This window comes from Fundulus heteroclitus, chromosome 13 (assembly GCF_011125445.2).
Source record: "Fundulus heteroclitus isolate FHET01 chromosome 13, MU-UCD_Fhet_4.1, whole genome shotgun sequence".
Classification (NCBI taxonomy): Eukaryota; Metazoa; Chordata; class Actinopteri; order Cyprinodontiformes; family Fundulidae; genus Fundulus; species Fundulus heteroclitus.
In genome coordinates this window covers 7377780-7403018 of record NC_046373.1, presented here as the reverse complement: position 1 = coordinate 7403018, position 25239 = coordinate 7377780, and the positions used below count along the sequence as shown (strand labels likewise).

Below are 25239 nucleotides of genomic sequence, written 5' to 3'. Positions count from 1 at the left end.
AACGAAGGACTGCAGTGTTATGAAGCTGAAATCCTTAGGTTGCTAGTTTGAATCCGGCTTAAATGAACGATTTTTTATTGAGGAGTGCTGGCCTAGTGGTTAGAGTGGCAAGCTTGCATTCCGAGAAGGCTGCGAGAAGGCCGCAGACTGCTTCTATGGGTTCTTGACCCAGACTCTTAGACACAGTTTGCTCCCTGGGCGCTTTAAAAGCTGCCCACTAAATGCAAAAGACAAATTACAAGTGAAAATCCAGTTGCAATGACAAATAGATGTATTTCTTTCAGCTGTTTACTACTTGTTATAGGTCTTTCACATATATAATGATAAAATACATTGACATTTGTGGTTATAATGAGACAAAATGTGAAAAAGTGAGAATTATGAACACTTTCACGAGGCACTTTAACAATAGACTGGTACAAACATTTCATCAGGTGCAACCGTTTTGAGGGATGTCTTGTGTTTTTTGATGTGCTTTTTTTTAATTTGTTTTAAATGATTGGTTTTAAATTCAAAATTTGGAAATTAATGGTTTATTTGAGTTTTAAGTGGCGTCATGTTGAAAGAGCATGGCGATGAGCCAAAGGGTAGGGATTCCTAAAGTCAGTTTTGCACTTGGGCTCTAGAATCAATTTAAACACATATTGTATCAATTGTCTGATTGACACTTTGAATAATGATGACACAAAATTACAACGTATTTAAGATTCTGTTTTTGCTACACAGGGTTTATCCTGAAATAGAAACTTTTTAAGTAGCTACACTTTAAGTCCATACTACTAGAGCTTGAGAGTTGAAATTTGCTTCAGTCTTTTTTCTTCATCACACTTCACATGTGTATTTCACATTTCTTTCAAGTTTAGATTGCTTACTAATTGAAACAAGGATAATACCAGTTTTTCTGTAATTGGAAAATAAGTTCTCTTTGTTTTTAAAAAAAACATCACATTTAATTGCTTGATTATTAGAGAAAAGAATCAACATTAAGCCATAATGCAAGTTATTATTAGCTGCAGTCCCAAAGGAAAAGGCTCATAATGCATTCTGCCTGAGCCAACAAGTAAATTACGATTCTGATCTTGGTTCTATGCAGGATGTATAGGATAATTTGTTCTCACTTGCACTGGTCCGGCATCTGAAGCCCGAACACCCAGCAATGTGTGCCCATCAATCTGCAGGACGCCTCGTGGCTCAAGGGGCTTCGTCTCGATGGAGCTGCAGTCGACATGGAGGGAAGCGGTGTCCCGTTGCAAGCTGAGGGCCAGCTTGTGCCAGCGGAGGTCCGTCAGGGCCTTGACCCCCTCTCCGTTAAACACACAGCTCACCAGCTCGGCCTCAGGGTCAACACCTCTGGCTCGTAATGATAGCATGCCATCGGGGGCGCTGAAGTCCACCGAGAGCTTCGATGAGGGGGGAAGGAGGACAGAGGAGCGGAAGTTATGAAGAAGTAAGCGCTCAGGTTTTCACAGATTACGCAAAAAAAATTATTGTATCTGGAGTTATCTGAATTCAACATAAGCTAATTTGTAAACACAACTCGCACCAAAACAAAGTTGTAAAACAATGTCTCAAAGATGAGGTAAAAAAGGAAGACTTATTAATTAAACACACCCAAGTAGTGCAGCCAATCAATCACAACTAATGAGGCGACGTAGCCTCCATCCATCATACACACTAAGCATTTAAATCTGGCCTCAGACTAGTAGTGATTATCGAGACTCGGAGGGATTCTAGTGCTTCATCATGGAACACATATGAATAATAATGAAGGTGAATGAAAGACGAGCGCTGGAGATGATTGAGGTTGTACAGACAAAGGGAAAGGAAGAGGGGGAAAGGGTTTCCCAATGAAAAATAAGACAGGACAAAAGGCAAATGGGATGAAAGGGTGGAGAAAATTGAAAAGGTGTCACACGAGGAAAGAGATCGAAAAGGAAAAGTGGATGACTATGCAAAAAGTGATGAGAGGGACAAAAGAAAGGCGCAGAAAAAAAGTTGGATGATTAAAAGGTGAGCGATCGATGAATAGAGTAAAAATGAGAGAGGGGATGCATGGTGGCAGGAGGAAAGCGAGAGATGCTTGCAGGATGAGAAGAACGTGTGGAGCAAGCAGCACCTGTGGATATCCCTGCTGATCCGATATGTGAAAGAGGTAGATGGTGTCCTTCAGCGCAGCCTTTTTCAAAGCCAGGGTGAAGACCAACGTGAACTCGTCAGGTAAGCCATGAGGAAACATTTGGCTGGAACACAGAAGTAAGGAATTTTCAGACACACAATGGTCGCCAACTAACTGAAATCAAACAGTAAAACTACAAAATACACGGCTCAAAAAAAATGAAGGGAACACTTAATCAACACAATGTAACTCCAAGTTAGTCACACTTCTGTGAAATCAAACTGTCCACTTAAGAAGCAACACTGATTGATAATTAATTTCCCATGTGCAAATGGAATAGACACCAAGTGGAAACTACAGGCAATTAGCAAGACACCCCCAATAAAGGAGTGGTTCTGCAGATGGTGACCACAGACCACTTCTCAGTTCTTGTGCTTTCTGGCTGATGTTTTGGTCACTTTTGAATGCTGGTGGTGCTTTTACTCTAGTCGTAGCATGAGATGAAGTCTACAACCCACACAAGTGGCTCAGGTAGTGCAGCTCATCCAGGATGGCACATCAATGCAAGCTGTGGCAAGAAGGTTTTCTGTGTCTGTCAGTGTAGTATCTAGAGCATGGAGGCGCTACCAGGAGACAGGCCAGTACATCAGGAGATGTGGAGGAGGCCATAGGAGGGCAACAACCCTGCAGCAGGACCGCTCCACCTTTGTGCAAGGAGGAACAGGAGGAGGACTGTCAGAGCCCTGCTAAATGACCATCAACAGGCCACAAATGTGCATGTGTCTGCTCAAATGATCAGAAGCAAACTTCATGAGGGTGGTATGAGGGCCCGACGTCCACAGGTGGGGGTTCTGCTTACAGCTCAACACCATGCAGGACATTTGGCATTTGACTAAGAACACCAAGATTGGCAAATTTGCCCCTGGCTCCCTGTGCTCTTCACAGATGAAAGTAGCTTCACACTGAACACATGTGACAGAGTCTGGAGACGCCGTGGAGAACGTTCTGCTGTGTGTAACATCCTCCAGCATGACCGATTTGGCAGTGGGTCACAAAGACAGACAGCAGTGACGGTGATTCCCAGGGCACTATTGTGTCAGATTGTGGATCTCTTCTCTGTAGTAGGTCTCATTATTGTTAGAGTGGGGTCGTCAGACTACGTCACAACCGTGTTTGTATGGTGGATAGCAGAGCAGCCGTGTGTGTGAAAAGGGCAGGGCTGAGGACACAACCCTGTGGCATTGCATTGTTAAATATCAGTGAGGCAGATGTGTTTCCCAATCCTCGCCACCTGGGACCTGTTGGCCAGAAAGTCACTGATCCAGCAGCAGAGCGATGGGGTTGAAGGCTAAGCTGAAGTCCACAAACAGCATCCTAACATAGATGTTTCAAGAATCTTTATTTTCATTATGTGTTACCATAATGACATTTTTCATGAGACAGATGGCCCTCAGGATGCACACAGAATATACATATAACATGCAGACACAACTTTTCTACATCTTTATTTTTCCTGAAATCAGTTAATTGCACCCACCAACAACACTTCCTGAAAAGCTTAGCATGTGCAAAATGTCCTTGGGACTTGTATGCGAGTCAAAAAGTCAGGTCCTTTGCAAATAATGTAGATTACTGCATGACAGAGCTCACCTTGTTCATTTTATTCAAGTTTCTTACATCTTTTAAGTGTTTTACATTATGTTTTACTCAAGTTGTTTATAATATTAATTTGTGTTTTATATTGTATTTAACTCTAAGTAATTGTAACTTCTTATATGTGTTTATCATGTATGCTCTTCATATTGGTTCAGCACTTTGGTCAGCTGTGCTGTTTTTAAAGTGCTAATAAATAAAGTTGGCTTGGCATAGCATCACTGTGCTGGTGTGTCAATTTATCACCTGAACACTCCATTGTTAGTATACTGATGCACACAGTAAGTACTCTGCATACCTTCAAGTTACAAAACTGTGCAATCTGCATTGATGTCCAACTAGACATTTCATGAGAAACTAAAGTGTGCAAATAGGCATTAGCAGTAGGGTGTTTGTAACATGTGACAGACTATTAACTGGGCAGGTGGTTTATTTGATTCCCAAAAGGGGGTGCAAACACACACAGCTTTTGGGGAGAAGTTGTTTTTAAGTCTGTTTTTTAATGTTTCTGAAGCATTTAACTATGCAGACGACACACAGCTTTACATCACCATGTCACCAGGTGACTATAAACCAGTTCAAGCACTGAGTAAATGCCTAGAAGAAATCAATACGTGGATGTGCCAAAATTTTCTTCAGTTGAATAAAAACAAAACAGAAGTAATAATTTTTGGACCAATAGAGGAGAGATCAAAGGTTAGCACACAGCTTCAGTCGCTTCAACTAAAAACCACTAATCAGGCCCGAAACCTGGGTGTAGTGATGGACTCAGACCTGAACCTTCAAAAGCATCTAAAGACAATTACAAGGTCAGCTTTCTATCACCTGAAGAACATTTCTAGGATTAAAGGACTGATGTCTCAGCAGGATCTGGAAAAACTAATCCATGCGTTTATTTTTAGTAGAATTGATTACTGCAACGGTGTTTTCACAGGTCTGCCTAAAAAGTGGATCAGACAGCTGCAGCTGATCCAGAACGCTGCTGCCCACGTCCTCACCAAGACTAAAAAAGTAGAGACCATAACCCCAGTTCTAAAGTCCTTACACTGGCTCCCTATATCTCAGAGAATAGACTTTAAAATACTTCTGTTAGTCTATAAATCCCTGAATGGCTTAGCACCTAAATACATCACAGACTTGTTATCAGCGTTTAAACCTTTCAGACCACTCAGGTCTTCTGGCTCCAGCCTACTCTGCATACCTAGAACCAGAACCAAACATGGAGAAGCAGCATTCAGTTCCTATGCTCCACTTATCTGGAACAAACTTCCAGAAAACTGTAAAAGTGCTGAAAGCCTGAGTTCCTTTAAATCGAGATTAAAAACACATTTGTTTAGAATTGCCTTTGAATGTTCAAGTTAAAATGTTTTACTGTTTTCAAATGTTCTTTTTTGTTTCTACACTATCCCTACTTGCTTTTATTCTGTTTTATTTTCCTATATTTTAATCATGTAAAGCACTTTGCATTGTCTCTGTACTGAATTGTGCTATATAAATAAATTTGCCTTGCCTTGCCTTGCCTTTCCTGATACTGACCAATCACAGGCGTGGGCTGGCTTTAAATGTTGAGTGATGTGCAGCGCCTGAGAATCCCTCAGCCAAAAAAACAAGATGGCCACCGCTACGGAGCGTTTGTTCGCTAGTGCGCTTTGTACTGTTTTAAAAGAATCATTCAGCGTAGTCGCCGCTCGACCACGGCTAGCCATGTTGAAATACATTGAGAAATGTTGAGAGCAGAAGTCTAATTCTGCCTTTTTTACATCACATCTGCAGTTTCTCTGATTGGTTTACTTTGCACCTGTTAACCCCATCCCACAAACTGCCCTCTATGGGAGCAGTTCCATACTAACCTCAGCCGTATCGAAAAGGGGCAAAGGTTAGTCTGGCTGGCCAGGCTACTGTTGTTTGGCCTTTTACACTGGGTGGAATTGTGTTCACAGTCCATGAGAGATCAGAGGAAATGGAAATGTTAGACTGTTCTTGCACTCTACCACCTCCCCAGCTATGCAGAAAGGAGCGTGTTCAGTTTTCCTTCGCCTCCTGTACTTAGCTATGGATACCTTGGTCATACATGGTGTTCAGGATGAGGTTGTTCCTGGAGCACCACTGTGTAAGACTGAGGACCTTCTTTCTCTAACTGGTGTCATCATTGTTGGATATGAGACCCACAACTGTTGTCAGCAAACTTCAATACTATGTGGGGTGAATAGCAGAGCAGTTGTGGGTGAAGAGAGCAGGGCTAAGGACACAACCTTCTGCTGCTTGGAAAGTCAAAGCGTGCTGTGTTGTTGCTGAGCTGCTGGTCGCTGTACTTAGAATCTGTGATTCTAAGTACAACTTCTCCAATGGTCTTGCTGCCTCTCCAAAGTCTCCTGATCAGTATGTTGCATGCTGGGCCTTCAGCAGGAACCACACTATGCTGTTTATTCATGGTTTCCGGTTAGGAAATATTCTGATTGTCTTTCTGAGTATCAGTGTTAGTGCCTAAATGGCATGGCATTACTGTGCTGTTGTGTCAACACAGATGACGTGTGTTCCTCTAGATCAGCATTCTCTTTGAACACTCCCCAGTTCTGTGTTCAAAACAGTCTAATAAAGCTGAGCAGACATGTTCAGTCCAAACCTGAATGGTTCTGAGAAGGGGTCTGGTCCTGCAGATCAGGGGTGTGTGGGCAGGGATCAGGTCCACAGAGACGTGATCTGACATTCCAAACCGAGGTATGTGTAGTATCTCGCTCTCGCACTCTCGCTATCTATCTATCTATCTATCTATCTATCTATCTATCTATCTATCTATCTATATATCTATATATATATATATATATATATATATATATATATATATGTAGAGAGAGAGAGAGAGAGAGAGAGAGAGAGAGAGAGAGAGAGAGAGAGAGAGAGCATATACTCGATTGCTCTAGTTTTTGTTTTCTTTTTCATTTTGTGACTGCAGCCATGGCGCTCCATACAAGGCCCATGTGTTTGACCCCACTGGCATTAATTTTCACAGACGAAACAGTCTGGCACACTTCATCCTTCAGCTTCAGTCCAGGGCAGCTAAGCTCACTGATTCAAAACACACACAAAAGCATACAACTCATGCAGGTGAGTAGATATACTGCAAAATGAGGGTTTGTGAAATGCCTCCTCACTGAGACAGTAAAAACTGAAACATTTTCCTTTACTCTATTTCACTGCAACTCTCTCTTTGCACACACAGAGAATTGTTGATGCTGGCAGCTGGTCTCCCACTCCTAGATTTTGGGTGACGTTGATTTATGAGCAAGGTAGGATCCTAGGGAAAACAGGAAAGCGCGGGACGTCAAAACAAAGGAAAGATGAGTGGGGAAAAAGGTGAAAAGGAGAAAACACAGAAAATTTTGAAAAAAAATAAGTCAAAGAAGGACAGAGGGGTACAAATAAAATCCAGCAAGAGACCAAATAAATAGATAAAAATTCAGGTTTTAATATTGAGTGCAATGTAAAGTATGTGGGTGGACAAACTGATAAAGAAAAGACGGCAAAATGTGACACACAGAGCCACAGACAGAGGGAAGAAACAGGAAAAAAAATCGTGCTCAGAAAATAGTTATTTTTGCTGTCGATTAGAGACATGAGCTGCAGGGCACAAAACCACTCAGAAAAACTATTGACTTTTTTAGTTGAAAGTGCTGGAACTATATTCAGAGGCATTAGGAAGAAAAAAAATTACAAAAAAATCATGGAAACTAATAAACAGACAAACAGAGTCTGGGAGAAGAGATTACTCAAAATGCACCTGACTCAGAAACTTACATATATCTCCCTTGTTTAAGTTAAAAGAGTAAGAGTCATTTGAGAGGAATGAGGGGAGAAAACAAAATGAAGATTTCTAGTTTTAACATTAAGGCAAAGAAGACAGGCAAACAAATGTTCAACTAAGTCGTATATCAAGTCCGTGAAGTTATTTCCCTCCTTATTTCTGGAAATGTGTAGAGAGACTGGTGCCAATGGCAGAGAAAATCATCAGGACAGCGCTTCCCTCTATCCTTAACACTGCTCGCAGACACTGCATGACCAGGGCTCAGACAACCATAAAGGACCCCTCCCACCCTCATCACAGAGTGTTCACCCTCCTGCCCTCTGGCAAGACATTCAGCAGCTTCTAATAAGGAACAAGCAGATTCCACAACAACTTCATTCCAGAAGTCATTAGACTTCTAAACTCCCAATAATCCTCCCCTCCCATACATAAAAAAAATAGTAACTTCACATTGTCACTGTGAACTCCACTGACTAACTACACTATCAGTATCATCATATGGTCCATTCATTGTTGCAATACATCCTGTTGCTACATATACTTGTACTATTCATATTGTCTTACACATAACCTTTCTGCACATATAAAATGTCTTTTGTTTTGGGTTTGCCGCTACATTCCTGACAAGTGACACATGTCATTTGTCAGGAATGTTTCTATTTTGACTTCAGTTTTTTACTCAGAGCCTTGTAAAGACATTTTACTCAAATCTGCATTGTTAATGTGCAGTTGAATGACAATATGTCTGTAACCGCAGCCAAATTGACGTTAAAGCCCAAGTTTAAATACCCAAATAAGAAAAAAAAATAAAATAAAATAAATATAAATAGAAGTGGCGGCTGGTCAGTCCAGTTCTAGAGCTACAAGATGAGGATGAATGATGACTGATATAACAGTCCTTTTAAGGGCTAAATTAAAGTGGCTTTTTTTCAAAGCCACCCACAAACCTCTAAAGAGCATTCCTTACTTCTTACGGTTTCTATTTTGACTGGAAAAAAAGCTTTGTCTCCGTTGCACTTCTTCACCATGTGTCACAACCACAATCAGTCCCTGATTGGTTGTCGCGACTTGCTTTGACAGAAAAGTTCAGATTTTCGAACTTCAGCGAAAGTCACCGCTCTGATAATTCTGCATGGACTGCACCATGGCCTGTTTTATGGCCACCATGGCTCCTGGACATGCAATTAGCATAGGGATAATATGTAAATTCACTGTTCACACTGCGGACACCAGGTCGATCCGAACGCATCACTAGAAATGCAAATTATACAACACCTAGCTTTGTGCAAAATCTGAGTCCTAACAGATCATATCTAACAGACTAAACATTCGTATGCAACCAGAAGTTACAACATACATGTATCCATAATGCATAAAACAAAGCAGAACTAGCACTAAGCATTACCCTTTAATTTATCCATCAAGCATACAATGTAAATATGAACAAAAATTTATTCAGCTTCATACAGACGGACATGGTAGTTTCCGTGAATCACTGTTGTGTTCAGCTATTCATGAGGTTGGCTGCATGACTTTATTTTTCTTTTAAATTTTCTAAATTCCTTTTAAGTTTTTCGGGAAGAAATACATTGTTTTCAACCCTCTAAACCTGGGTATCTCAATGGGGCAGTAATACACCCCATCAAGGGGGTGTTTAGAGGACAACAGGGGGCACTGAAAGCAAAACAACATACAAAAGGGGGGCGCTGCGATCCTTTTGGTGGGCGTTCACTAAAGGTAAAGTTTACACTAAAGGTGCACAACGATACCAGTTTAAACATTGAGCTAATTGAGAAAAAATATGGTCTGCAGTATTAAAACATGCATGGCACTGTAACTGAATTGATCATAACTCTTTTTTCTCTTCAGCGTTTCTGACAGCTTCTTGTGGCACAGCTCTATGCTGCCTTCAGGAGAGTGGGATGTCTGAGTATCATCTGTGAAATTTCACCACATAGCATTTGCTGTGCAAACTCTGAAAAAATTAGCACTCTCTTTTGTGGTATTACCCTTGGAAGAATTTATTTCTGTTAAAGGGGTTAATTTCTATACACACCGAGCATATTGTTACTAATTCACAGGAGGGGTATCCCATTCTCAGACTTCCCTTGAAAGCGTCCAGCATCCACATGCACATTAAAACACTTTTCATCCCATCCCAGACTTGGCATTAACTATGGTTGTGTTTTGAATGTCAGGCCACACAGAGCATTAAAGACTAACCTATCAGCCATGTTACGGCATACTTGTATAAATAATTACTCTGCTTTATCAATTAAAATGTATGTCAATCCATACTGGCTGGCCAGGAAAAGGCAAACATGTCTTTATTGCAAAAGAAAAATTAGGACGGAGTCTGTGTTCCAAGTTAAAAAGATAATATAAATAAACAACATTACAAATAGGTTGAGTAATTTATTTACTGTTTGTACCGTTTTCCTTGTGCTGTTTTTACTTCATTATATCATTATATTTGTGTTCTTACCCCGTGAATACTATAATGTTTGTCATTTTTGCTGCTGTTGTTATTAGCAGGGCTGAATTTCAACCCCAGCCTGCCTTTGATCACAGCAACACCATCAGGCAATGTTACATCGGCTTGATGTCCGCTGACACCGCTGCAATTTTCCCTGCAGCTTTATAAATTGGTGTTGTCGAATGACATAATGGATAGGAGGGCATGGCCCAAAAAAAGGTAGGGAACCACTGCTCAAAACATTTTGGATAACAAGTGTTTGAATTGAACTTTGAACAAGAATTCATAATTTTCCCTATGTTTCTTAACGAAATCCTTCTGACTGTAATGCATTCATAATGCAAAATCCCGACAAAGTTGTCAGTGGTAAAGGGACAAATTGGGACATTTTTCTGTATTAAACCAGGTCTAGAAATACTTGTATCAAATTCCACACATTCCAACACAGTTCTAAATATTTCTAAACGGCGTAGGAGCCCTTTAAAAAATAACTTGGCATTTAGAAGATGTTCTGGAAAGCTCTGGTGTGCCATGTATTAAACATAAGCCAGGAACACTTCTACTCCTCATGTTGAAATGTAGCTGCAAAGGGAGTACATTTCATACCCCACTTATTCAAATCCCAAGTCTGTCATCTTTATTTCTTCTCTCTATATAAAATAATTAATCTTTTTAACCTTCCTTATGTATTCTTCTGCATCTTTGCTTCTTCATAGGTGTTCTGTAGTTAGAGAAACATTCGATCAGCATCTTAGCCCCCAACCTATTTAGTCATTATTTCGCTGTGGTTATTGATTGGGGTTGGAGGGATCAAATGAAAATAAGGACAGCCTATTTTGATGCATGGAGGATATTCGCTGAGTCTGCCAATTAACAACACACAGAATGGGATATGCTTGCATAATAGGCTGTGCCGCTAGTTTTGCTCTGAGCTGACCTCCAGTAAACAACTCCACCACTACACTCTGCCGCCAGTGTTTGCTGTGGTGCCTTTCTGATCCACTAATAGTAGTAAGCAGTGGAGTAGTGGAGGAGACATCCACCCATCAGCTAATACAATGGTTAGTTATTGTGGAGACTGGCAGGATGAGGGGGGAAATGGATAGACAAATTGGGGCCTGGTACTCATTGGTCCAGTCTGTAGTGATGGTTTGGGCATGTGTTCAGGATGATAACTGAATTCCCGGATGGGAAGGATTTTTTTTACACAGCCCCCCAAACACTTTGTAAAAACTCTAGAACTGAATGAGGGATAAGGACTAATGTAAGAGTCAATAATTAATAAGTAAAATATCATAAATTATATGCTTACCATTGTGCACTGTAAAGACACTGGAGTACAAACCTAAATTTATGAGGAAAAAAAAATCTGTTGGTTTTACTTATTTCCCCTTATAAAATAAAACTTAATTCAACCTTCACTTGGCCTTTCGAGTTTCCTTACTCAGCCTTATAGAGTTCTTGATGCCCAATAGGATGTATCTGAAAAAACCTCCAACTCGAGGACTACAGACAACTTTGGAATCATATCTCATCCAGGGAGATCTTAAATTAGAGATAATCTGTCACTAAGGTGAGTACAGCAACTATATGGAGGAAGCTCATTTCAACCACTTCCGCCTAGGATCTCATTCTTTAGGTCATGATCCCTGTCTCGTGACTTTAGGCAATTATGAGAACATAGATGGACAAGTGCATTGAGGCCTACGCTTTTAGGCTCCACTCTATCTTCACCACATCACACTAGAGTAGCAAGCACCTTACTGCAAATGAGGCCCCAGTTTGTTTAATTTTAGTTAAACAGGTAATTCACAGGTATTGAATCGTAAAAGTGTTGGATACAGTGACTTACATTTTGCTGCTCTTTTGTTAAATCTATGCACCATAATCTTAGCTTGAGATGCATATATATCCATGTACCTCATCACCTTGCCCATTTCAATGTCCAATGGAAGAATTGTATTGACAAACAGTTGAAACAAACAGTGTCATCTTTAGAGACTTTCTTCTATCAGCATAACAGGCACTCCTGGTTCTGTTCATAGCTAACTGGCTGCACTCAGCTCATTCAAATGAAAGCCTTCCATTCCACTCACTCTCCTGTTACTTCTGGTGTCCCCCAGGGCTCGGTCCTTGGCCCGCTCCTTTTTATTATTTATCTCCTCACCCTTGGCTCCATCCTTCACCAATTTAATATCACGTTTCACTGCTATGCTGATGACATCCAGCTATACCTGTCCTGCCAGGAGGACAGTTATAGTTCTACTCACCTCTCATCTTGCCTCTATGCTATTAATTCCTTAGTTCACTACAAACTTTCTTAAACTAAATTCTGATTCTAATTGGTACCAATTCAACCCTTTCTAAAGCCAATAACTTTTCGTTGACTATTGACAGTTCTTCAATCTCCCGTTCTGTCCGGAGAAAATGCTTCTGTGTCTGTGTCATCTTCGATTGCACCCTTTCCTTTCAGTCCCACATTAATAACATTATTCGCTCTGTTTATTTCCACCTTCGCTCCATAAACCGCCTCTATCCTTCCCTCAGCCCCCACGCCACCTCTGTCCTTATTCATAGCCTAGTCACCTCCTGTCTTGAGTATTGTAAGTCAGTTTGTTCAGACTTCTGCTGCCTGTATCATCACGCTAACCTCCTCTTTCCAACACATTACCCCTGTTCTACAACAGCTACACTGGCTTCCCATCCAATTCAGGATTAAATTTAAGTTACTCCTCCTTACTTTCAAGGACATCCATAACCTTGCCCCTCCTTATTTGTCTGAACTTCTCCATATTCACAACCCCTCTCACTCTCTTAGGTCTTCCTCTTCTGTTTGTGTCTCTGTCCCCTATATGTGCATCAAGACCATGGGTGGCAGAGTTTTTTCCTTTTCTGCCCCCCCCAGCTGTGGAATCAACTGCCTCTTGACATCTGCAATGTTTAGTCTCTCCCCCAATTTTAAATCTTTCCTCAAAACTTACATTTTAAAAGCTGCCTACTCTCTATAACTGTTTTATTTTGTATTTATCTTAGATTATTGAAGCTTTGTTGTTGTATTGCCATTTGTTAGATTCACATTTTGTACAGTGTCCTTGAGCATTATGAAAGGCACTTTTCAAATATTATTATTTTTATTTTTATTTTTATTTTTATTTTTATTTTTATTTTTATTATTATTATTATTATTATTATCTTTTATGCTCAGAATTGTCCAGCCTGATCGTAGGCACTTATGGAATACAGTCAGGTTCCTATAGCCCACATAGATATGTCAACTCAGGGCCTTTCCCATTTAGTCTTCAGGCTGAAAGGGCATCATGCTTTTTAATGCCTTCCTATTTTTCACATTTTCACACCTGCCATGTTTGGTCTGCTTTAAACAGACCAGAGTTCATTTCTCCCCTTTGCTCTGGACCTTTTGTGGAGGTGTAATGCACACAAGCAAACCCCTGGTCCGGACCAAACAATCAAACCGAGATGCACTTTTTGAGTTGATCTTGGCCCGTTTCCAAATCAAGAATCAAGAATCATGAATCTTTCATTGTCACCATGTATTCACCATGGTGAAATTACCTTTGAGGCTGACACCGGCTTAGGATACATAACATGACACTAATGCACAACAGACTTAGTATTTACAGTTTTTTCTTCACACAATAAAGCATGCAAGTTCGTTTCAGATTCCAAGAGCTCTGATATCAGTGCTTTGGTTAGTGATATGAGCCATGTTACATGGATTTGTCCCTCCTTCATGAAACTAAAGTAATGAGGTAATTTTGTGCAGTGCATGTTTTTGAGGCTTCATTTACAGAAGTGTGCAATTTGATATTCCTGAGAATAAGAGTTTGCAAATATACAATAACAGCAGTGTGATTGTAACATATGATGGACGACAAACTTCTCAGCAGGGCATGATAGCCGTCCAAGAGCTGGACATTTCTAAGTTTATTAGATCTGGAATTGATGCTTCTGAATCATTCACCTGTTGGGAAGGGGGTAAATAGTGCATTTCCTGGGTGGGTGGGATCAGTGTAGATGCATCTGGCCCTCCTGTAGACAACATCCCACAATCCCCTGTGCAGTCCTTAACGCCTGTGATAAGTCCTTCCTTTCCTTCACTGTGCAGCTCCCATACCACCCAGTTATGCTGAGACCTAAAACACTTTCTATGGTAGCAATGTAAAAAAATGTTTTAAGCAGCTCAGTGGAAAGTACAGTCCGTTTCAATTTTCTGAGGAAGAAGTTTTGCAACAAATACTGTGGTATAATTGTTAACTTTATTTTGTGGTATAATTGTAAATAAAGAATAGAGAAGACTGAAAGGCTTGAAAAATATGACCCAAACAGAATATAATGATATCGATGCAGTACCTGGACAGAATAAATCAATTTTCTCTGCACCCCTAGAGACTTCAAGTTCACAACAAAATGTATTTAACGGCTAAAATTGTGGAGTTTTCATGATAAATCCCCTTTAAATCTCACTCTTGGATGCTTGGCATTGTGGTGATTTTAAGATACTTTTCTGTGAGATTGGTGTCTTCTCTCATATACACAAGCGTTTGAACAATGGTGTCATGTCATTCATCTCTTTACTGAGCTTTGCCATTGTTGTTGAGTCTCAAAAATGGGTAGGTCTATTATCATCCCATTATCCTGCCATAGAGACTCCACAGCAAGAATAGGTGGAGAGCATTACGGCTTTTCCTTTCTTTCTTTCTTTCTTTCTTTCTTTCTTTCTTTCTTTCTTTCTTTCTTTCTTTCTTTCTTTCTTTCTCTTTCTTTCTTTCTTTGCCTAGCTATATATATATATATATATATATATATATATATATATATATATATATATATATATATTATTTTTTTAAACCAATATGTATACATATTTATGAGGAAAATCTCTTTTGCATCTAAAGCGCTCATCGAGGTTGCCTGCTGCATTGTGAAAACTGACAGCAAACGTATCTGCAGCATCAAAATTTCAAGAAATAGGTACAGGGTAACAAAATTTAAAGCAGGAAGCATGGAACCGATGTAAGGCAGCCTTCCTGTGCTCTCCTTGTGTACTAGGGAGCAAAACAAAAATATTTGGAAATGTTGCTCTTTTGGCTCACAGATAGATAGATCCTGGTTTCCTAAGAAATTACCTTGTCATGTTTTTGTCCCCTCCTATTTTCACTTGAAAAAAAAAAGATTGTGACAAATAATATCTGTGACTCTTCTAGGATATAAAAGTGGAAAGTGTGTTGTGCAGGCTAGATTTATCTAGCGAGTTCACACTTCACATCCAAAGACAGAGTGATACAATACTCTGGGCTCTGAGCTGACCCATTTGGAAAATTCTGCAATAACAAGCGTTATTACTGGAGAGCGTAGCATCACAAGTTTATGGAAAATATGAAGAAGAAGAAGAAGAAGAAGAAGAAGAAAAATGACAAAAGAATAAAGTCTTTAAAAGCAATTGTCAAATAACATCAAACATAATCTATAACCAGCCTCTGATTAAAACTTTTAAATGTATGAAGGCATAACAAGATATAGGACAGGAAGCCACAAGCTGTTGTTTTTTTTTAAATGGCAAAATAATGTGCCCAGAAACAAGTTCAAAACATGTTCTAAAATTGAGCTGCTTAATCCTCACCCTGATTAATCTTTTTTTATGGCTGGCAACTGCATCATGCCTACTAATTAAGACATCACTCCCACAGATTCTGCCAAGGCAAATAAGGATGCGATTTTATTATGCGAGCTTGTTTTAACACATAGATGCGGTTTAAAACCACAGAAACAAAAGAGGTTGTAAGAATTCGGTTTTACAAGCCAGTAACAATGGCAACTTTGGAAAGTCAATCAGCGCCTGACCAGTGTTTCTGCTTCTGTATGCAACAGCCTCTAGACAGTGCTGACACGTCGAGGTTCACAGGCTGATTTGGCTAAAGGGTACATTCAGGCAGACGTGAAAAACAGAAAGCCTGTCAACCTATGCCCACACAGTGTGGGAAATCTTGCACATTATTTAACTTTTATTCTCTTCCCTCCCACCTAAATCTGAACAAAACATATTTGTGCCTGAATAATCGCTATTTTGTGCAAAGTAAAGGAGGGCAAAAAAAATGTAAAAAAATAAGAAGATGCAAAGTGAACTTACTCGCTGGGGCGCAAGAGCGCCGTCTTGCCGAGGCGAAGGATAACGGGACCCCGGGGGTTGCGGATCTTCCTGACATCTGCGTCTTTTAGCAAGGAGAATCGCCTCACCAGATTAAAACCTGCCATTGGAGGAGTTCATCAGTTGCTTCATCAATAAACAAAAGTCAGATTATTACACTGAGCAAAAAAAAAAAAAAATACTGTATATGTCAAAAGATTTTCTCAGTAAATGTTATTGTAATGCTGCTATTGGCACAAATTCCCACAAGATATTGGTGATATTTCACAGACACACCAAACAGGCCACAAACAGCATCCTTGTTTTCTGACAGAGGAGTTAAACAATATTTAGAAGGAGTGCTTCAGAAAGACCTGGAATTAGCGGGTACTGTGTTTTCAAGGAAGCAACAAGAAATGTTCTCAACTGCCATGGCCTTAATTAATGATCACCACACAGGACTACACTATAGACAACTTAACTGAAGTTGTCATTACCAACAAAAGTACGGATACCATGAATTTCATTAATTATAGCATGTGTGTTCAGTACTTATTCCCAGCGTAATTTACGTTAATTTCACATCATTTAATTACTGGATTTATTGTAATTTCTATATATGCATATACTTGGGTAATTATTGACATGCAATGTGAATTTCAAGTCATGCTAATCTATTTACTGAGAAAAACATTGATATGTGCAATACTTATTATACCCCCTTAGTACGAGAAATTAAGCTTTCCATTCACCAGTAATGTTGTTCCTAGTCATCCGAGGGAACTTCCACTCAGCCACTTGTAGGGACGGGCATTGCTCCCCTGTGGTAACAAGCAAAACACACATGAAAAAGTAGTCGCAAAGCTAAAACCTGGAAACGTAAAGCGTTTGTTAGACGAAAAAAGTCATCTGACAACACGTGTCAGAAAGAAACCCTCAACACTTCTTTCTGAGAGAAATGGACAGATTGTGAGCCAGGGAAAAAACTGGTAACTTCAAACATAAATTTGAGCAGATCTGAAATATGTATTAAGAAAGAAAGATAGAAGGAATTGTTGGGGGGGGGTGAAAGAGAGTTAAAATAGGTGTAAAACACACTCAGGCTGATGAAATGAAGGCGAAGCTGTGCGGAGTGGAGCACAACCTGATCTGACAGGTTGTCTAGCACCCAGCTTGTCTGTCGCGGCAGCCTCATTTTGACGGGCATGTTCTCACCCCGTTGGGGTGGTTGCAGAGTAAAGTGTTGCCTGTCAGAGCGGCCCACCTGACTGCAGAGTGGTAAGAGATATAAGATGTTTAGGAAAACTAAAAAGTGGTGCAGGTAGACGTGAACCCTCTGAAACACTGTGATCCACAGTTAATTGATCTCTTTGGGGCCAGTGGCAGTAGCCCTGAGCAAGCCATTCTATCAAGCATACTTTTTTTCCCCCCACAGAAATCTGAGAGCAGGTGGAACGCTGTGATTGCCCTAAATAAACCTCAATCATTTTATTTAAGCTGTGTTCTCTTTAACTATAATTTTAATTATTAAAGCATTTGTATATTGCAATAGTAAAGGATGGATAATTTTGATGCTATAAAGCAAAAATTATACGTTTTTCAGAGATTTTTACATCTTTAACAGTTGTTGCTTTGCTAAAACAATATGCTGCATCACATCTTATGCTCCTCTGGTTAAAAATCCAATGACTACAGGTTAAAGGTAGTTTAAGTCAAACGTTCAAGACGGCTGTACACAGCTTGTTAGGAGAGTTTTTATGGAGTAGTACAATGTCCCTTCTTTTTGGAATGGTTCCAGCAAGTAAAATTGAAAAATAATTAAATAAAAAAAGGACAATAGAGTAATACAGGAAGTTGTATTTGAAATCTCAATTAAAGATTTACAGAAAAACTCCTTTGATCACAGCAGAAAAAGCAAATGCACCAATTGTGATAACATAGTAATACATAAATGTTTTATGGATCAGTACATTAGATGCTCTTTAAGGGGTTTATTAATTTTATTAGTACTTGAAGGACCAAAATATAAACTTCAACTGATGTAGAACTTAGTTTAGCAAAAAAAAAAAGGCTGCCATTATAAAAATATGAATAAAATATTTGAAATTTAAATTATCTTTTTTTAACATTATTTTTTTATTTTCACATCACTTAGTCTGACTGGACACACTACATTTTTCATTCTCAGTGCTTGATGTCTTTGTTCAGTGTATTTCTAACCTGGTTGATCTTCCTGTGTTACACAAGATCAACCAGGTTAGATGTATACTAAATAAAGACAACAAGGACTTTTCACTACAGCCAGGATATTTAACAGCTTATAACCTTTCACAATGACCTTATTTCAAAAATATTTAAATAGAAATTTTAAAGTAAGCATTTCAAAACATTTCTAACATATAGCTAAACATGTAAAAAAAAAATGGAGTATAAACAAAAATTTGAAATTGTTTGTACTGTGTGTTCATCTTCTTAGTTTGCTCATTTATATTATTTAATTTAGACATATACCAAGTGGAATGTACAACAGATATTTCATTCAATAGATTTTTCTATCCAACCATTTCTTCTTTTTGAAAAAGCTTTTTTTTTTAGGTTAGTAGGGTGACACAGTACTAGACGGTCAGTTTCTGGTTTAATTAATATTTTAAGTTTCAACACAATTTAATGGACACCATCACAAGAGACACTACCCATTCTGCTCATCTGGGCTTCAAAGTAGCAAAGGCACTGTATGCTAGCAAAGCACTGCATTCTGTCTGAAGGGATAATCTGTTATTTTCTTATTGCTGTCTACAATTTACGGTACAAAGTAGAATTTACGGTGTGAAAAATGTATTGCACAAATCCACTTGACGTCTGATCATTGGATGTCCTGCACTCAGGGCATCGAGCAGAGGTCTTCTGAGTCCAGTGATCATCAAACTCACGCGTAGCATACAAGATCCTGAATTATTCCTGCAAAATCATCACAAATGCAGCCACAATGCGCAAATATATTCTCATACACTGCCCTTTTCTTGTATTTTCCTTTCATGTCACCGATCTGTAGTTTTTTTTTTTAAAGTCAAGATGCACCTAGATCTACCTTCTGTTGCTGCTTACTCTGCTCCCTTTTTCCCCCTAATACAGTGTTCTTTTTTGCCTTTTCTTTTTCTAGCCCTCCTGTTTCCATCTGTCAAAGTAAAGATGAAAGCTCTGTCATACGTAGGGATATTCTGGCTGAAGGCAAGTGGGTGGCATAACAAAAAGTTAAACAGCCTAACAGAGCAGAAGGAGAGAAAACAAATGACGGCAGAGAAGATGAAAGTGGAAAATAAAGGCAATGACGACGCAAGATGTGAAGTGATACCTTGAAAACACGGAGACTTTTGAGATCATGGTGTTCTCATCTGTGTTGAACCCATCAATAGGTTACAGGAGTATTTCTTAACAGAAACCAGTTCATTGTGAAGTATCCTAGTTTTTCTAAGCCTTCAATTGTTTTTCATTGATCTTATGGTATTTTTGCTTGTCAAGGAAAATCACAACAAGCTAAAACTGAAGTTTGCTAAAAAAAAAAAAAACAGTAGCAAAGTGATAAAGTTAAAGGTATAGTGACCTATCTTCTTTCGGCTTCAAGCTCCAAGGGGATACCCTTATCTATTGATTGTCTCACATCCCGTTAAGTGTTGCTCTGCTGCTCTCAGCGTATGAGTTAAAAAAAATGGCTGAGAGTTGCAAAAAGCAAACTGTTGTTTGACAAGTTTATGAGAACAAGAGGAAGGCCTCAGAAGAAAGAAACATTGTATGGTTTCAGGTATTTCCCCTGGGGAGGGGAAGTGCAGGTAGGACCGTCTTGCTCATGCGCAGTGATTAAAAAAAATGACTTGGCTGTTTCTTACCTAGATTTCCAGAAAAATCTTTTAAGTATTTTAAGTATGCCCTTAAATATTTGACTGGCAGAATTAGTAATGTGATGTTGGCATAGGTGTGCTAACTTGCTAGCTTAAAGACACCCTGCTGAGCAGTTTAATAGTACTGCCAAAGTAGATGAAAAAAATAGCCTTAGGAAAACAAAGCCAGACAACTTTTAAAAGGAAAACCTATCATGCGATGGTATTCAATTCTTAGTTACAAAGATAACAATAAATAGGCAACATGTTTTATACAGACATTGAAAAAAAGGTTAGAAACATTTTCATTTCTACTAAAACAAAGCGCTTCTAGTTTATTTGAAAAGCTAAATATTGTTAAAATCTATTTATGTCCATTTTAGGCATGGGCTTTGTGGTATCAAGGTAAGCAAAGATTTTGAGATTTCAAAATCACTTAACATCAGAGAGCTATCTGGCTGGCAGATGGAACCCCCAATGCTGAAACCTGCGAGATGTGAGTAGTCTGCTAGCCTGCTGGGCGAGAGTCCCACCACCACAACCCCCACCCTCCAAAGTCCGCTAGCTAGCAGCACCAGCACTCCACTGGAACCTGCTAACTAGAGCTTCCTAGCCATTAGCTGTGGAACCCTGTTAGCCGAAGCCTGCCGGGAGGTGGGCTAAACCAAGATGGTTGCGGCACTCCGTACGGGTTCAAAATCAGATCAGGTTATTATCAACGGTTACAACGTTTTCCGCTGTGAATGTCCCAGGAAAGGTGGTGGCATGGCCATTTATATTAAAAACCAAGTTTCATGCGAAGCTCCTCTCCTCTGTATTTATAATTAGACGGATATCATTTTTGGCATTGAAGCTTGACATTGAGTAGAGACATGGGCTCTTGCAGGACTCCCTCAGCCTGCAGAGAGGCTTTGAGTTCTTTAAATAACCTAGTCTTAGGGTTAAACTCTGGTTAGTTTGTTTTTGTGGGGGATCTAAACTTTGTCTGACTCTGGTTTACAAGGCTCTTTTTGAGAACTGAAAGCCATTATGCCTGACGACCAAATTGCATTTTATTATTTCCCTGCTCCTTCTGTTTGAACTGAAACGGGAGACGCAGCTTTCAGTTTTTTCTGCCCCCTTTGCTTGGAATGCCCTCCAATCTGAACTGAAACTGTCAGAGCTGACCGGTTTCCCTGAAAGCATTCTGCTCTATGTCAAGAAAACAGCAGAAAACAAACGGTGCCTGTGTTTAAAATCTTAAACTCTTACTGCTTTCAAATTTTATGTTGTTGCTTTAACAATAACTCCTGCACTTTATTTGTCAAGTAGCAGGGCCTTTAATTATTTTTAATGGTTGTGTTTGTTACTGTTGTCTGTCTTGTCCACTACGATGTGTGTTGTTGCATTTCTTGGTCAGACCACCCCTGTGAAAGAGGTCTTGGTCTCAGTGGGTCTTTTATCTGGTTAAATAAAGGTTTAATAATTAAAATTAATGCCAATTCTACCATACTGTTATGGGACATTTTACGGAAAAGGATATATGTCCTTTTATTAAATTTCTGTGTGAGTTAATATACTTTAAAATCCGATTAAAATCCGAGATGGAAGTTAAAGTGCCAGAGTGACTGGATTTTTCTTATGGTCACATTGAGCATAGAACAGTGCCTTGCTCCCTCTCCCCCATTTGTTGCTATGTGCAGCATGCTGGTTCCACAACTTTCACTTGTCACCGGAAAGACAAATCTGGGTAAAAATACAATTTATATTTTCCATTAGATAACTGTATTAGTCAGAGTTATTTTAGCAGCAGTCAGAAACAGTTTCATTTCATATGTTAAATAAAAGTGTTTGGGTGATGTTTGATATTTCTGTTTTAAAATTTTAAAAATACTGGGAGACCAGAAAAAAAAAACTTTCTTTCTGCTTAAAGCTATCACACCTTGAAAATCTCCTACTGGGCCAGAACTAATGCAAACAAATTGATAGAGCTGTCAGTGGCCCCTTGCTTTATCCAAGTCGTCCTTCCCTTACTTACAAACAGATCTTGGGTTTGAAGATCCACAAGCGTCATGGTAGCCTGTGCCCTCATTTACAACAACTCTTCAGATACACACATGCAGTGTCCGAAATTAACTTCCTGATTCACCGGCCAAGTTGGCCGGTAGATGTAAAAATCAACTGGCCAGGCATATTTTTTTACCGGCCAAAATATTAATCCTCACCAGACCTCTCAATTTTTACCAAAAATTAAGAGTGAGATTATGTTAATTTGGTGTGTGTGTGTGTGTGGGGGGGGGGGTGGGGACGTGGCTGACTGATCCAGCGTGCAGCCATGACTGGTTCTGAATAAAGGATTTATCTGGGAGCCGCTCTCCCCCCCTTGCCTCCTGCTCCGCAGAAGGCTGAGTTTAGACTGAGCCTCTGGATGGACAGAGCTGTGAACGGGTCACCCGCAGCCCAGATGGGCTTTGTAATTTATTTGGTACAAACATTTACTCGCCATGTGGCAGCTAGCCCTCTGAAATTCACTCGTCAAACGGGAAATTTACTCGCATTTGGCGACTGGCGAGTGTTAATTTCGGACCCTGCACACATGCTTTTGCTCCATGGACCCATTTCCTCCAATCAGTGGACATCCATGAACATATTTATCATGGCTGTTCTAGGTTGGTCAGTCCTTATTATATTTAGCTCTAAAAAATGTAATGGTTCTACATATAGAGCTTATACAAATTTAGTCAGGTTGCTTTAGCCCAGTAATCAGCTTTGAAACACAGTAGATGACCTTTCAACTTTTAACCACCAGTTAAGATTTTTCAGACAGAATCCACCATAGTCTTTTCTATGCATATTTAAAGAACATTCGCTCTGGGAGATTGACCTGGTTTGACCGCGCCGTCCCTCAGTTGATTAGCTTGGGTGGGTATACAAAACAGTGCATAAAACAGAAGACCTTAGACCCCGTCATCAGAAGTAGTTATTGTGAATTTTTTTTTTTTACTGTGATACAGTAGAGATATTGTATAAAACAGCGTAGCTTGGATGAATATATTCACACACTCTGGATCGCCTTTCTTACACTAGAAACCAAATTAAACGTGTGTTCTTGTTAAAGTGTCAAGACAGTCCTCACAGTTAAGGAAGAAAAACACAATTTCTGCACAAGTCAAAGTACAAATCTTATTTTGGGGACTTTCACAATACAAAGCACTTAAGCAGTTTGGCTGAGGATACAACATGTCAATTGAACCCCATTTTCTCTCAAGCGGTGATCAAAGCACAGCTTTTGCTTGCTGACAAGCTAATTAGCACAAAGAATGAGCGGTTTTGCCAGGATCCTGCTAGTAGCTGCATGTAGCCTTAAAGAGACTTAGATGATTCTTATTTATTTCAACCTCTTCTTTGATGGGTTGAGTTTAAGTCTTGCCAAAGCAGGTAATGATGCCACACTGGCATTCTGTAAATTACTGAGTACCACCCATTTCATAAGGCTGTCTTGCCAATGTAAAAAAAAAAAAATCTAGATATTACACCTTTTGATAGGTAAGATTAAATACAGTATTTTGATGTTCATTATTTTTTTGGAAGGCTAAACAAGTCATGTGAGAGTACATTTGAAAAAGGACTGAGTAACAGAGTCATTTTCAGTTTACATCATTGGGAACAAGCTGTCTACACACTTTGGTAATGGAATTTAAATCACGCTTTTCTAAGTCTAAATAAGAATAAAAAAATAGAAAATAGAGAGATATTTGCATTATTTTTTATTTCTTTCCTTCTTTGCCTCCTTGCTCCTTGTCTTGCATTCAGTTTTCCTTCCTTGCCCTCTTGCTCCCTTCCTTCCTTCCTTCCTTCCTTCCTTCCTTCCTTCCTTCCTTCCTTCCTTCCTTCCTTCCTTCCTTCCTTCCTTCCTTCCTTCCTTCCTTCCTTCCTTCCTTCCTTCCTTCCTTCCTTCCTATTATTCTGTGTCCTCTTTCATGTGTTCCCTTTTCTTTCTTATTGTCATCTCTTCTTTCCTCCTTTGTTATTTTTTTCTTACTTTTTTCACTCCCACTGTTGCCTTTCTCATATTTTTCCTTGCCCCTTTCTTCTCTATTTTTGTTTTTCTACCCTTCCTTATACCATTCATGTCCTTCTTTTTTGTCAGCTTCTTGTTTTTTCAGCTTCCATACAGAAAGCCTGGCACTTCAGAAATCATGTCTGCTACTATTCAAGCTGAGTTGTTTTGTATTTATGTTCAAAACTGTGTGAAAATGGCTGAAACCTGGAAATGTAATCACAGAAAAGTATGGAATTTATTAAATAAAATGTGAGCAGGAACACCGTTAAAGAGATCAAGGGCGCTCTCACAAGGTCTGAGTTTTGATTTGTGGTTTGGAACGGTAGTTGTTGTATTAGCTTTGAAAGTGGCATTCTTAGGTAATTGGATGGTGCTGCTGATCCGCAGAAAGGCGAAGTTTATGAAAAATAATTAGATCTGTTCAGCCAGTAGCAGGTGATGCAATGAAATAAATATTGTCTTGTTCAACAAGTTAAAGCTGCAGTGAAAAGTAAGAGGGATTGACTGCGTGAATCCGACTCGCCCTTTAAAAGTGTGGCATAGTCAACAAAGAACATTCCTGTTCTTTTTCCAGAGGTAAAAACTGCAGCACAGAGGAGGGGAAAGGCTTATAACGAAGCGCTCCAGGGCGATGAGCTCACTCATTTTTTCCCTTTCTATGCCCCTGACACGCTTTCAGTTCAAACTCACAAGCTTACATGGACGTAGACTGACTCATCACACACACACACACCTACATGCTTTTGACTGTGATATACTTTAACAAATGAGATTGCTTTCTCATACATAATGTCCACACACTTTGCGTATGTGTGTTTACATGACTATTCACATTGTGCTAAGTGAACTTGGCTAACAACACTAGAAGAAGAAAAAGGAAAAATGCACAGCTAACGTGACACACACTTCAGATATAGGGTAAAAAGATATAAAAAGGTTAATTTTGAACTCATACTGTATGCCAACATGTTATGCACAGTGCATGGCTTGGATGTAAGGTTATTTATGATTCTTTACTACAGAGGTAATCATTTATGAAAAGTGGTGCTTTTCAGGCCAACTTATCATGAAGACATGATATTCAAGGATCACTTGTTCATCAGTGTTTAGGGAGTAAGGATAACCATCTT

General features: G+C 39.4%; 1 protein-coding gene across 7 annotated transcripts in view; it reads right to left on the bottom strand.

Moving 5' to 3' along the window:
• The window catches only part of col16a1 (collagen, type XVI, alpha 1), a 116712-nt gene that overhangs the window by 71604 nt on the left and 19869 nt on the right, over nt 1-25239 (bottom strand). For all 7 annotated transcript variants that reach the window (XM_036144974.1, XM_036144978.1, XM_036144976.1 and 4 more), the window contains exons 3-6: nt 16945-17013; nt 16196-16313; nt 2117-2240; nt 1119-1400 (exon numbers count right to left, since the gene is read on the bottom strand). In XM_036144974.1, the coding sequence (XP_036000867.1) occupies nt 1119-1400; nt 2117-2240; nt 16196-16313; nt 16945-17013 (593 nt within the window). The remainder of the gene's footprint in view (nt 1-1118; nt 1401-2116; nt 2241-16195; nt 16314-16944; nt 17014-25239) is intronic.